General features: G+C 42.4%; 1 protein-coding gene across 3 annotated transcripts in view; it reads left to right on the top strand.

Moving 5' to 3' along the window:
* The window catches only part of FAM120A (family with sequence similarity 120 member A), a gene marked incomplete at its 5' end in the record, with an annotated part of 118932 nt that overhangs the window by 11814 nt on the left and 92635 nt on the right, over positions 1 to 14483 (top strand). For all 3 annotated transcript variants that reach the window (XM_080668759.1, XM_080668758.1, XM_080668760.1), the window contains 2 exons: positions 7897 to 8143; positions 12027 to 12109. In XM_080668759.1, coding sequence (XP_080524885.1) covers positions 7897 to 8143; positions 12027 to 12109 — 330 coding nt within the window. The remainder of the gene's footprint in view (positions 1 to 7896; positions 8144 to 12026; positions 12110 to 14483) is intronic.

Here is a 14483-nt window from a genome sequence, read left to right as displayed (position 1 = left end):
TTTATTATTTTTTTAAAATAGTAGCCATCCTACTAGGTATGAAAAGATATCTTATTGCAGTTTTGACTTACATTTCCCTTATGATGAATGAAGCTGAGGATCTTTTCCTATATTACTCCATTTATTTATTTACTTATTTTTGGTTTGTTTTAAAAGAAATTATTTTTCCTTTTAAGACCACTGCAACCAGTAGGCAATAAATATGTAAGTTAGGAAGCTTATTCAGTTTGATTTCAGATCTCTTAAGGCGAGATTCCCTTTTAGAGACATCGCTAATGTAGGTTATAACATTTAAATTGCTTTTTTAAAGTAAGCAACAAAAATAAAAATCTTCCACCAAGTTAGAGTTGACTTTTGTGGTTTGATTCTTCTTTTGGACTCAAGTTGGGAGTAAATAGCCTAAGTTTTACCCACCTAATACCTAGTGACTATAGTTCGGCTGGATAAAGATGAAAGCCTGTTTTTGTTGTTTTTTTTTTCCCTTAAAAACAAAAGAATTTAAGTCAGCTCATATCCTCTTGTGCTTAGGTTGACTTATATCTTTTAAATCTGGTAGCTGGCTGGAGGATGTGTCACATTATTCCTTGAGCTGGTATAAAATCATTCTAAAGAAAAACCACATACAGTATTTTTTTCTTTGTGTCAGAAAATCTATATATGACAACTTATAGTATTTCAGGTCCTGTGTGAAATGTATGAAGAAGCAGATCCTCTTTCACATAGTTTACTTAAAAATAAATTGTAGCTGACATTTATCAAGTGCTTTTTATTTATGAATGATTCTGAGCTGTTTACATATACAGTAACTCATTTAATTACCACAGCTACCCTATGAGGTTGGGGAGTACTATTATCTTTGCAGATGAAGAAATGGAAGTACAGAAAAGTATTAAAATAGGCAGTGGAGTTCACTCACCTGGTGCCAGAGACAAAACCTCACTGTACAAGTGCTTCTTCACTGGAGATAGGAGTAAGTAACTGTGTTGTTACCTTTTCATTCTTAATAGGACTGTCCCCATGGCTGCTTTCAACATTAATAAAAATTACACTCACAAAGTAACCTTGGGAATTTTTTAGTCATTATTACATGTAAAAATACAAGTTTTGATTTTTCTGCCTTTTTAATGATGAAACTTTATAAACTATTAAGATAAAAATTTACCTAGGACACTTTGGTAAATATATAGTAGCAAAAAAATTTCCCTAGCTAAGTACAAAATACTTCATTGGGACCAAAAATAGGGTATTTTGCCAGCTACTGAAACTCTTCAGTGCTGACTGCATCCACCATATTTCTTGTGGACCAATGGGTGGAGAGGGGAGGCAAGGAGTTTGGTGGTTCCTGGTCTTGTAGCTCCCACAGCACGAGGCAAGAACAGTGTGCTCCGTGCTCTGCACGCAGAAGCTCCAGGATTTCACCTCCTTGATCTGAAGCTGCATTTTGATACGGTGTGATGGTGGCCACAGCAAAAATAAAGCATGCGCTCTAGCTGGTTTGGCACAGTGGATAGAGCATCGGCCTATGGACCAAAGGGTCCTGGGTTTGATTCCTGTTGGGGGCACGTACTTTGGTTGCAGGCTCCTCCCTCACCTGGGCCCTGGTTGGGGCTTTTGTGGAAGGCAACCAGTTGATGTGTTTCTCTCACATCGATGTTTCTCTCTGTCTTTCCCTCTCTTCCACTCTTCCTAAAAATCAATAGAAAAGTATCCTCAAGTGAGGATTAACCAACCAAAAAACAAATCATGGCCTCCTACCTTTAAGGTGGCAGGTGGTCTCTGGTTACCAGCATGTTGGTAGTTCTTAAGGAGGCCACGCATGATTCCAAGTGTGGCTCAGGACTGATCAGGTATTTTGTAGGCTGGCCTCGGATTTTGGCTGTCTGATTGTTTTCTTGTGATTTTGGGGAAATACCCAGAGGTGCAGTGCCTGTCTCATCACACTATACTATGGGTTGCATGATGTGAGCAGGACTTGGTTGGTTGTGACCCTGGTTACTTGGTGAAGGTGGTATTTGCTGGGCCTCTGCTCTGTGATGTGACAGTTGTCTCATTTGCTGGTTTGGTTCTTGGAAGCCATTATTCAGTCCAGCTCACGTTCAGAGGCAGCAGAGGGATTTTACATTATTTGAATTCTTTAGGGAAGATTTGTGTCGTCTTTTCCCTGTATTTATTTCATCATTTATATGTATCTGTATGGACTCATGTATTCATTTGTACTTTGGGTTATTGGGTTATAACCTAATACATGCTATCTTGCACAAATTGTTCCAGCTTTGGCCAATGGGTGTCTTTCAGGTAGGCTTCTGTGTCCCTCTGACATACCCCATCCTTCATTAGGAACACTACCTTCGTTTCTGGCACCACGAGGTAGATGCTCTGGACTTACTTGGATTTCCCTGTCCCAGCATCACCCATTTTCCTCCATGGTTGTGGTTCTTTTTACCAGTAATGGAGAACAGTATTTAGAAACCAGATCTGGATTCAGGTGTTCTCACTTCTGGGGTGTTGCTGCTTCTCAGCCCTCAGCTCACAGTTGAGAGATGCACGTACAGACTTACTTGTAATGATTTCTGTGCCTGCTTGTCTGTGTTGTCACTTACACACCAGTTCTTACGGATGTCCCCACGGCTAACCCAGCACCACAGGGTCATGCTGACCTCCTCCTCCTCCCTTTGCACATTTCTAATCCCATTTTCTGACGGGGAGACACCAGCCAACCCAGCATCTATTTCAGCCGTGGGCAAACTACGGCCTGCGGGCCGGATCCGGCTGTTCTATCCGGTTCTCTTGCTCTCCCCTCCGCTCCTTTACTTTGAATTTATATTAGTTCACACAAACACTCCATCCATGCTTTTGTTCCGGCCCTCCGGTCCAGTTTAAGAACCCATTGTGGCCCTCGAGTCAAAAAGTTTGCCCACCCCTGATACTCCCACCTTACACATGTGAGTGGTTTCTGCACTCTTCACCCACCCTCTCCCTGCTTGCCCGTCTCCGAGACAGATTACCAAGAAGTGTTCAGTGTCTGTGTGTCTCTGTCCTCAGGCCTCATAGCTTCCACTCAAAACCTTGTTTTCCAAAGTTACTTTGGGGAGCTCCCTTGGTAGGATTATTTCAGATATTTTACAATACAGTTTGATACATTTCTCAATCTGCATTCTTTTCTGGTACCCTTGCCAATCTGGTGGATGTTTTAAAAATTTGTGTGCATTGAAGTTCATTCCCTATATGAGATGTACAGTCATCTGACTTTGGACAGATACATAGAGTCATGTGTCCATCACCCAAACAGTTAGCACCCATTGGAACCTTGCAGTGTTTAATGCCATGTTGCCTTTTCTCGCATAAAGACATAGTGGGTTTTAATCTTGGGGAAGAACATTAGAATTTTAGAAGTTGAAGGAACCTTAAAAGATCCACTAATTTTACATTCTTATTGGGCAAGTTGGGCATCAAGCCAGAATTGGAACCTAGACATTTTGGTTCTGCTCCCCCTCCCTATCACTGTCACTGGGTGCCTGTTTAGGCTTCAAGTCTATGCTTATGGGCGTGATTTCTTTATTTTGTTTGTTTGTTTGTTTTAGGAGGTTAATTCTAGCAGACAAGTATTTGTTTAATGTTGGGTGAGCTTTGGGGGAGAATTTACTAGTAAGGTATCCTATATAATAATCTATATAATAAAAGCCTAAGCAACCATTACAGCAGAACAACCAGAACGACCGGTCGCTATGACGCGCACTGACCATCAGGGGCAGATGCTCAATGCAGGAGCCGCCCCCTGGTGGTCAGTGCGCTCCCACAGGGGGAGTGCCACTCAGCCAGAAGCTGGACTCACAGCTGGCAAGCGCAGCAGCAGTGGCAGGAGCCTCTCCCACCTCCACAGCAGCGCTAAGGAGCAGCGAGCTGAGCGGTAAGGAGCAGTGAGCAGGCGGGCAGTAAGGAGTGAAGGGTCCTGGACTGTGAGAGGGATGTCTCACTGCCTGCTTAGGCCCAATCCCTGCAGGGAGTGGGCCTAGACAGGCAGGCAGACATCCCCTGAGGGGTCCTGGACTGCAAGAGGGCGCAGGTCAGGCTGAGGGCACCCCCCCCCCGCCAGTGCACAAATTTCGTGCACCAGGCCTCTAGTCCCGTATAATAAAGAGGTAATATGCAAATTAACCCTCATGCCGTCACAAGATGGCTGTCTATGACCAGGCCGGCAGGGGGTTAGTGAGGGATGACCAAATGACTGAACAAGCAGGCTGCGTGGGGTGACCAGGCCAGTGGAGGGGGGGCAGTTGGGGGCGACCAGGCAAGCAGGGGGGACAGTTGGGGGTGATTAGGCTGGCAGGGGGGGCAGTGAGGGGCGATCAGGCTGGCACACAGAGGTAGTGAGGGGCAATCAGGCCGGCAGGGGGGGTGCAGTTAGGGGTGACCAGGCAGGCAGGCAGGTGAGTGATTAGGAGCCAGCGGTCCAGTATTGTGAGAGGGATGTCCAACTGCCAGTTTAGGCCTGATCCCCGGATTGGAGAGGGTACAGGCTGGGCTGAGGGGAGCCCCCCTCCCCCTGCCTGTGCATGAATTTTGTGCACCAGACCTCTAGTTGTTAATAATAATTAGCTAATTAGTATTGTGAATTATTAACAGTTCATTCACTTTGCTTTTTAATGCCAGTCTGAAACCAAATGTTCTGAGTGAATAAGGAATTGTATTTGGGGAGGTGACTGTGGAGTGTTCCACATTCCACTCTCTGGAGGCAGATGAAAATTCTCTAGAAGTCTCCACGGATGTTGGTCTCCACTGAAGAGAGTATATCTTATTAATCTTTATAGGTAGTCTAAAGACTCTTTGGGGGCCCCTGAAATGGGACCCTCCATTTTCATTCTTTTGGTGCTTGCCAGGCACCACGCTAGACCCTTGACATGCAGCTTAGTAAGCTTTGTACCTTGTCATCTGTCAAGAGAGGAGCATGTGAAAGAAGGAGCATTTGTCCCCAGTTGGTGGCACAGATGTGGCCAGTATGGGCATGGCTCATATTAGTGCTGCTTCAGCTTTTTATTGGGTTTTTTCCTTTTAAAAGTCTTTTAGAAGCCTAACTTTACCATTCTGACACGACTATGGTGGTTTTTGTCTTTTTCCTTCTAGGCTTTTCCCATAGTTTTACATGGTTGTATGTACAGGATATTATATTCTGAAATGGTTTTTGTTTAGTATTTTGTCATAAACTTTTCCCAAGTTTCTTCACAGCACCATGTAGCGTCTGTATTTACCCAGCTCCTTATTGTTAACTTATTTTTTCTCACAGGAGTCTACCCTGATACTTTTTATGTTCCCAGTGTTTTTTTATTGGTTTCCTAGGCTTTATTTCCTGGAGTAATATTACTGGGTCAGAGAGCATGACCATCTTACAACTCTGGAAATACATTGCGTATTGTTTTATAACCCAACAGCCTTCCTTGAAATCATGTCAGATTAGACTGATAAACTGCCTACTCTGCCGCCATCACCTACCACTTTCCCCAGGCTCAGTAGGGTGGGGCTGCACACACACCTCCCGGCCGTGCACCTGGCTCTTCTGATGGAACACCCTTTTAGGCAGTCCCCAAAGGGCAGCCCCTTCTCTCGCCTCCAGTGGTGGTGAGGATGATGCGGTAAGAATGCAGTGAGACATGCTGCCCAATAGCTGGCAGCAAGTGGGCAAGCCACGTCATCTCTGGACTACTCTCCTGGAGATGGACAGGACCTGGCTCTGAACTGCTCTCAGCCTCGGTTTCCCAGAAGAATGGGTTAATAAACTCTGTTGTAAAATATAAATATTGAGTTTGCAATGCTCAACTTATATGTTAATTCTGCCTTATCTCCTCTACAAGATGTCTGTGGAGCAAGCAGCCACACTGTCTTTTCTGGAACTCCTTGCAGAGATGGGGAGCAAGGCTGTGATTACTCACACCCTTTCATTTCAGGGCCTCTTAAGAGACTTTAACAGTAAGTCTCCTCTTAAGTGGAGACTTCAGATGTTGGCAAAACATCCAGGACCTAGTGATTTAAAAATGCTTTGAAACATCGCTGTACATATATAAAGTTCATAAGTGAGTTGAGGTAGAGAGCTTAGTCTTGAAGTCCTTTTTAGAATATGAGGAGATGAAGCTGGCCTAATTTACTAGTAGTTTTTCTTTTTTAACTACACTTTTCTATTTTAGTGAATGTATAATATTTTTAGATTAAGGGATAAAATAAAATAAGATTCTTCTATTCTAAAAAATAGAACATTAGTTGACTAATTGTATATTTTATTTTTTCTTACAAACTAAAATATTTTTATCAAAAACTTTATCTCAGGAATACAGAAAAGTATTTTTCCTTTAAATATACATCTTTAAGAAGTTTGCTTTGCCTCTAAATGAGATTTCATTATAACTAACTTTCCAATAAAATTTGGTGACTGCTTCTGTTATAAGAATCAATGAGAAATGAGAGTAACTCCACAGTGATATCCAGTAGGTGACAATTGAACACTCGGACTTAATTTCTAATGTAATTTAATTCTGCCACATATTGGACATTGGGGTTGTAGAAATTTACATCTAAGGGTACATGATTTTCACCATTAGCTGAACCACCTGATTTAGTTTAAAATTATGTTTTCTACAATACTTTATTATAGGAAAAAAACGGCAGATTTTAGTTGGGTGGATGAGTTAGCTGAACCACCTGATTTAGTTTAAAATTATGTTTTCTACAATACTTTATTATAGGAAAAAAACGGCAGATTTTTAGTTGGGTGAATGGGAAACAGCAAGAGAGGAATTGACTGTTTTTAACTTTATATGTTTTAGGAAAATGTTTTGCGGGCCTCTTTTGGTGTGTGTTTAGGAACAGAGAGGTTTCAGGTGCCTTTTATTTTTCCCTGGGAGTTGCTTCACAGCCCCTCCTTAGAATGTCACAGACACTGGAGATAGGCGGGGTGACTTTTTGCAGTGGGAGAGCCAGTAAGGAGGCTTTGGCTATAGTTTTCATCACTAAAAAGGCAGTAAATTTAGACTTAGTCCCCATGGTGGTTCTGAACCTGGTGCCACACAACTAGGACTGGTCTTTGCACAGAATAAGCATGTGATAATTATTTGGGGGTAAATGTGTTCACTCTTGTTATTATCCCCATATGCTGAATGCTTCAGAGTATAGAACTAAAGAAGATGGAAATACTTGACTTTTTATTTATTATTATTTTTTAAAATATATTTTATTGATTTTTTTTTTTACAGAGAGAAAGGGAGAGGGATAGAGAGAAATATCGATGAGAGAGAAACATCGATCAGCTGCCTCCTGCACACCCCCCACTGGGGATGTGCCCGCAACCAAGGCACATGCCCTTGACCAGAATCAAACCTGGGACCCTTCAGTCCACAGGCCGACGCTCTATCCACTGAGCCAAACCGGTCAGGGCTTGACTTTTATTTTTTTAAAACCCTGTCTGATTATTTTCCTATTTGACACATTTGATCTACTTTGAAGAAGTTATTTTGGTTTCACTGGGGGTAGCTGGCTTCTCTCTGTCATCTTCCTTCCCACTTCTTTATTTTCCTGTTCTGTCTCTTCTTTTCCATCACTCTCTTTTACTTCAAAATACTGGGTTGGGGGGTTATAATTGTATATTTGTAAGCAAGGTGTTCTTTGACCTTGACAAGAAATAAAAAACTAATTTGCAATGTGGATGGATGGGATCATAATGTTATTGACAAGGAGATGATTTCCCATTTGAGCAACGTGCTGCACACTTTATTATGGCGCTTTGGAATTTCTGGCTTTCTTGGATATTTCTCATATCTGAAAAATTTGGATTCTGTATAGACATGTCTGCTCATTGAGCATGTGCTGCCGTGGTGCCTGTCCTCTGATCAAGTGTCCTTCTCACTTGCACAGGTTGCACAGAGCATCGAGGACCATCATCAAGAAGTCATTGGTTTCTGCAGAGAAAACGGCTTTCATGGTTTGGTTGCGTACGACTCTGATTATGCGCTGTGCAACATCCCCTACTATTTCAGTGCCCATGCCCTAAAACTGAGCCGGAATGGGAAAAGTCTCACCACAAGCCAATACCTGATGCATGAGGTGGCCAAGCAGCTGGACCTGAACCCAAACCGCTTCCCTATCTTTGCCGCTCTGTTAGGTAGGTGGGCAGTGTGAAAGCTATCTCAAGTCATAAAGGAGTTCTATACCAAGAACACACTGATATTTTAATTTTTAAAGCTGGAATGTTTTGGATTCAATCTTAAATTCAGAAGAACCAGGGAATGGGCTCCTCCTCAAAATCATTTCTTAGTATTATTTTTGGCATTGCTCATAATGTGCTTCTTTTGTTCTAATGTGTTCGTTTATGTATTATACTTTCCAGGCCGAAAAACTAATTTTGTTAATAAATTCACTTAAAGTTTGGGCAAAATAACAGTTTAAAAAGTCACAAATGTTATCACAGTCCGACTCTGAAAATTAGACATTTAAACCTTTAGCATAAGTTGTGTTTCTTATAGAAGAATATCTGCTATGGTTCACCCCCCCCCCCCCATCCCCCACCCCACTTTTGGGACGCTCACTACTTTAAAAGGAAAGCAACAAAAGTAAACTATCTTACCTTGTTTACAATGCTTACATTTTAAGTAAATATATACATGTCTATAAAAACTTCCTTGGAGGAATTCCTTATATTGAATACATAGAAAGGAAGAAATCTTACATCCACTTCTAGGTTGCTGCCAGTGTGTAAGAATTGTGTCCGCAATATAAGTAAGCATGTTTTGAGCGAAGCCCTCCTGTGATTCAAATCCATGAGCTGCAGTGATGGGATTGAGGGCTGTTTGTAGCACACAAACCCTTTGTGAAAGATACGTGGCCTCAAGAGAGTGAGATCACGTTGTACTCTCAGTTTGTATCTGTAGAGGTTAGTGGCCCAATCTGGTTGTATGGGAATTATATTGTGGAGCATTTTTAGAAATTTCTAGTCATCAGATTTTTATGAACATTCTAAAAAAGTTATACACAATTAGAAATTACTGTAAGCAAATTTTCACATTTCACAAGCCACACATTTTCAGTTTATTTGGTGTTAGCAAGTTGTGTAACTACCACAGTCAGTCAACAAAATCCTGATTTCATAAATTGTCTTTGTTTGTTTGGAATCTCAAATATGTGTCTTTAAGTTTGCACTTCTCTGTTTTCTGATCATCTTCTTAGGCAAATCATGTGACTTGAGATTGGAGGATTAAAACTAATTTTCTAAATATGCTTTCATATATATTTTTTAAAATATATTTTATTGATTTTTTTACAGAGAGGAAGGGAGAGGGATAGAGAACTAGAAACATCGATGAGAGAGAAACATCAACCAGCTGCCTCCTGCACACCCCCCACCAGGGATATGCCCGCAACCAAGGTACATGCCCTTGACAGGAATCGAACCCGGGACCTCTCAGTCCGCAGGCCAACGCTCTATCCACTGAGCCAAACCAGTCAGGGCTGCTTTCATATTTTTATTTTATTTTTATTTTATTTTTAAATATATTTTATTGATATTTCACAGAGAGGAAGGGAGAGGGATAGAGAGCTAGAAACATCGGTGAGAGAGAAACGCCGATCAGCTGCCTCCTGCACACCTCCTACTGGGGATGTGCCCACAACCAAGGTACATGCCCTTGACCGGAATCGAACCCGGGACCTCTCAGTCCGCAGGCCAACGCTCTATCCACTGAGCCAAACCAGTCAGGGCTACTTTCATATTTTTATTTTATTTTTAAATATATTTTATTGATATTTCACAGAGAGGAAGGGAGAGGGATAGAGAGCTAGAAACATCGGTGAGAGAGAAACGCCGATCAGCTGCCTCCTGCACACCTCCTACTGGGGATGTGCCCACAACCAAGGTACATGCCCTTGACCGGAATCGAACCCGGGACCCTTCAGTCCGCAGGCCGACGCTCTATCCACTGAGCCAAACCGGTTTCGGCCATATTTTTAAATATTAAAATATAAAAGTGTATTCTTCTGATGTTAAAAGTGATTATGTAGATGGTCACAGTACAAAAAGTTTTATATTAAACGTCATGCAAAATGACTTGGGGATATTAATTGATTTTTAATAAACTGGAAAAGTGTATGCTTTTAGAATGTGAATGCCTTAGCTAGTTTGAGATGTAGAAGGATATTTGTTTATTTTAATTAAGAAACATTGACTATATTTCATGGGAGATAATGCCATCTCATACTCTTCTATGTTATTTTGTGAAATTTTAAAATAAATGAAAGACAATCAGTAGTTACACATTGAATAATTTAGTAATGAATTAATTTAGGGCTTGGAATTTCTTTTTTTTTTTTTAATATATTTTATTGATATTTCACAGAGAGGAAGAGAGAGGGATAGAGAGCTAGAAACATCGATGAGAGAGAAGCATCGATGAGAGAGAAGCATCGATCAGCTGCCTCCTGCACACCTCCCACTGGGGATGTGCCCGCAACCAAGGTACATGCCCTTGACCGGAATCGAACCCGGGACCTTTCAGTCCGCAGGCCGACGCTCTATCCACTGAGCCAAACCGGTTTCGGCTGGGGCTTGGAATTTCTTAAAAACTTAAGCAAGTTATAGGCAAACTCTTAATTGGGTGGGCATTTTTTTTTTAAATATATTTTATTGATATTTCACAGAGAGGAAGTGAGAGGGATAGAGAGCTAGAAACATCGATGAGAGAGAAACATCGATCAGCTGCCTCCTGCACACCTCCCACTGAGGATGTGACCGCAACCAAGGTACATGCCCTTGACCGGAATCGAACCTGGGATCTTTCAGTCCGCAGGCCGACGCTCTATCCACTGAGCCAAACCGGTTTTGGCTGGGTGGGCATTTTTATTTTAGATTTTGTGTAAGAGTTTCAAAGTCCTCAAATGAGAAAGATTTTTCCCCCCTTTTTGTAGTAGAAAGTATAGCTATATAAGTTGTTTTGCTTTAGAACAGTTGGTGCAATATTCATGTAAATGTATTTGACTTACGTTTTAACAGACTATTACTGTTGTAATTGGGTGAATATTTTTTTATATAAAAGCTTTAAAAAATCTCCGACACTTCATACTTCTCAGTAAAATTCTATGCAATCTGTGGAGAGAGGGACACAGTGCAGAACAGTGACTAGACAGCACATAGCTAAGCTCCTGGGCATCATGGCAGTTTAGCACTTCTGTGTCTTGTTTTGTGTGTTTAGAATATTATGATCAGGAATGCTGCAAATGACCTCACCCTGTTTTGCTTTCTGTTAGCCAATTAATGAGTCTGCTGTCCACGTGGTGGTGACTAAATTATGATATAAAAATCACAGAATTATTTAGGAAATTACTGCTTTTAAATTGCATCGAGATAACTAACATATTGAAGATATCCAGATATTAGGCAGCAAGCACTATAGTGAAGGGAGAATGTTTCCCCAAAATGTAGCTTCTTAAAGTGAATACAGTTCTCATTTGTGACATAGCCTGGTGATAGGGTGCACGGCTGAATGACAGTGCTTGGTGGTGTTAGCATCTGTTCTTTGTCACATCTATTTGTGGGTGGCGGTAGAAATTATAGGAGGAGGTTGTTGATCCATGCCACGAGCAGTAGTCATTGTCACCTAAATTTTATAACTGCAGATTTTTACCTTTACTGTTGAACTAGTTTACAGAATACAATCTTCATTTGAACCAATGGAAACTTATATCAAGTTGGCATTACCAGGCTGACAGGCCTGCGCTTAGGTTGTAACACAGTGTACGTGCTGCTGAAGTGTACTGCAAATTCACATTGTACTTAAGGCAATTGCAAGAACTGGGCCTGCTATGTGCTGCTTTATATTAAAAGATGAAGAAGTATTCCCAATTTCTGTGTGGAAGTTTTATGTGGTTTATCAAATGAGATGGTCCTAGAAAGTCATATTGTAAAGTCACAGGTAATCTTAGGATTCTAACGGCAGTGATAATTTCCCTGTGTCACTGGGGTGATGGCTTTTATAGGTTCCATGTTTGCCTTCCAGGAAATCACATTCTACCTGATGAAGACCTGGCTTCCTTTCACTGGAGTTTACTTGGTCCAGAGCACCCACTTGCCTCACTTAAGGTACAAATTCATTTCATTTCCAACATTTGTAATATTCAACTGTTGACTTTGTTATTATTTTAATATAAATAACTAGTGGCCCAGTGCACGAAATTCATGCACATTAAAAGGGGATTAATTAGAGGAAGTAATTTAATATTGCTATTTACCCTTTCTCTATAATAGAAGCGTCAGAGATAAAAGAAAATTAGCAAAATGTATATGAAAACCTTCCTCCTGTCACAGTCTGGGGTGCACCATGGGACCCAGAGTCAAGTCCCTGCCCACCCACATGCGCCTCAAAATCGTGTGAGACCCAGACCCAGCCAGCCCCCGCCCCCATTGTGCTAGATCCAGACCTGGCCAGTCCCACCCTTGTCAAGCCCCGACGGGCAAGGGATGTAGCCTCAGGTCCCCTGGCCTGGCGCCAGGACAGGGGGCATGGCCTGAGGTGCCCCAGCCCAGACCAGGGAGGGGGGCGTGCCTTGAGGTCCCCCGTCAAGCCCCGCCAGGTGGGGGACATGGCCTGAGATCCCCTGTCAAGCCCCGCTGGGTGGGGGCCATGGCCTGAGGTCCCCCATCAAGCCCTGCTGGGCAGAGGGCGTGGCCTGAGTTCCCCCGACCCAGCACTGGGGGTGCACCTTGAGGTCCCCCATCAAGCCCTGCTGGGTGGGAGCATGGCCTGAGGTCCCCTGTCAAGCCCCGCCAGGTGGGGGGCGCGGCCTGAGGTCCCCCGGCATGGCGCTGGGGCAGGGGAGCAGCCTGAGGTCCCCTAGCCAAGCACCAGGATGGGAAGCACACCTTCTTGAGATCCCCCGTCAAGCCCTGCCAGGTGGAGTGCGCGGCCTGAGGTCCCCTGTCAAGCCCTGCCGGGTGCGGGGCATGGCCTGAGATCCCCTGTCAAGCCCTGCTGGGTGGGGGACACGGCCTGAGGTCCCCTGTTCAGCCCCACAGGGGCGGGGGAGGGCATAGCCTCAGGTCCCTACTGATTACTGGTTAAGGCTCCTTATGGGAACTGGCCTCAGCTATGGGTATAGCCATCTTTGTGACGGAGTGATGGTCTATTAGCATATTCCCTCTTTATTAGATAGGATGTTCCTTTATTCTAGAAGGAACCATGCCACAAAGTTAGCATGCTTTCCCCTAATTTCAGGATCTGCCTTACCTTAAAAAACAGTCTGCCTTGGCTTATCCCCAACACCTATATTTTATTTTATTTTTAATTTAATAAATCTTTATTGTTCAGATTATTACAATTGTTCCTCTTATTTCCCCCCATAGCTCCCCTCCACCCGGTTCCCACCCCACCCTCTGCGCTTACCTCCCCACCACTGTCCTCATCCATAGTTATACGATTTTTGTCCAGTCTCTTCCCGCACCCCCCACAACCCTTTCCCCCTGAGAATTGTCAGTCCACTCCCTTTCTATGCCCCTGATTCTATTATATTCACCAGTTTATTCTGTTCATCAGATTTTTAATTCACTTGATTTTTAGATTCACTTGTTGATAGATATGTATTTGTTGTTCACAATTTTTATCTTTGCCTTTTTCTTCTTATTCCTCTTAAAGAATACCTTTCAGCATTTCATATAATACTGGTTTGGTGGTGATGAACTCCTTCAGCTTTTTCTTATCTGTGAAGCTCTTTATCTGCCCTTCAATTCTGAATGATAGCTTTGCTGGGTAGAGTAATCTTGATTGTAGGTTCTTGCTGTTCATCACTTTGAATATTTCTTGCCACTCCTGTCTGGCCTGCATAGTTTCTGTTGAGAAATCAGCTGACAATCGTATGGGTGCTCCCTTGTAGGTAACTGTTTTTCTCTTGCTGCTTTTAATATTCTCTCTTTGTCTTTTGCTCTTGGCATTTTAATTATGATGTGTCTTGGTGTGGTCCTCTTTGGATTCCTTTTGTTTGGGGTTCTCTGCACTTCCTGGATTTGTAAGTCTATTTCTTTCACCAGGTAGGGGAAGTTTTCTGTCATTATTTCTTCAAATAGGTTTTCAGTATCTTGCTCTCTCTCTTCTTCTGGCACCCCCATAATTCTGATGTTGGTACGCTTGAAGTTGTCCCAGAGTCTTCTTAAACTATCTTCAACTTTTTGGATTTTATTTTTTGCTTTTTGCTTTTTCGGTTGAGTGTTTTTTGCTTCTTTGTATTTCAATTCTTTGACTTGATTTTTGTGTTCCTCTTGTCTGTTTTTGGGTCTCTGTATAATATTTTTTATTTCAGTCAGTGTATGTTTAATTTCTAGTTGGTCCTTTTTCATATCTTCGAGGGTCTTGTTATATTTATCGGCCTTTTCTAGGATATTCTTGAAAAGCCTTATAACCGTGGTTTTGAATTCTATATCCAGTCGTTTGTTTTCCTCCATTTCTTTCATTTGTGATCTGATT

This window comes from Plecotus auritus, assembly GCF_963455305.1.
Source record: "Plecotus auritus genome assembly, chromosome: 5".
NCBI classification, from domain to species: domain Eukaryota; kingdom Metazoa; phylum Chordata; class Mammalia; order Chiroptera; family Vespertilionidae; genus Plecotus; species Plecotus auritus.
The sequence above is the reverse complement of the archived record's forward strand: the minus strand, read 5'-3'. Positions and strand labels throughout refer to the sequence as shown.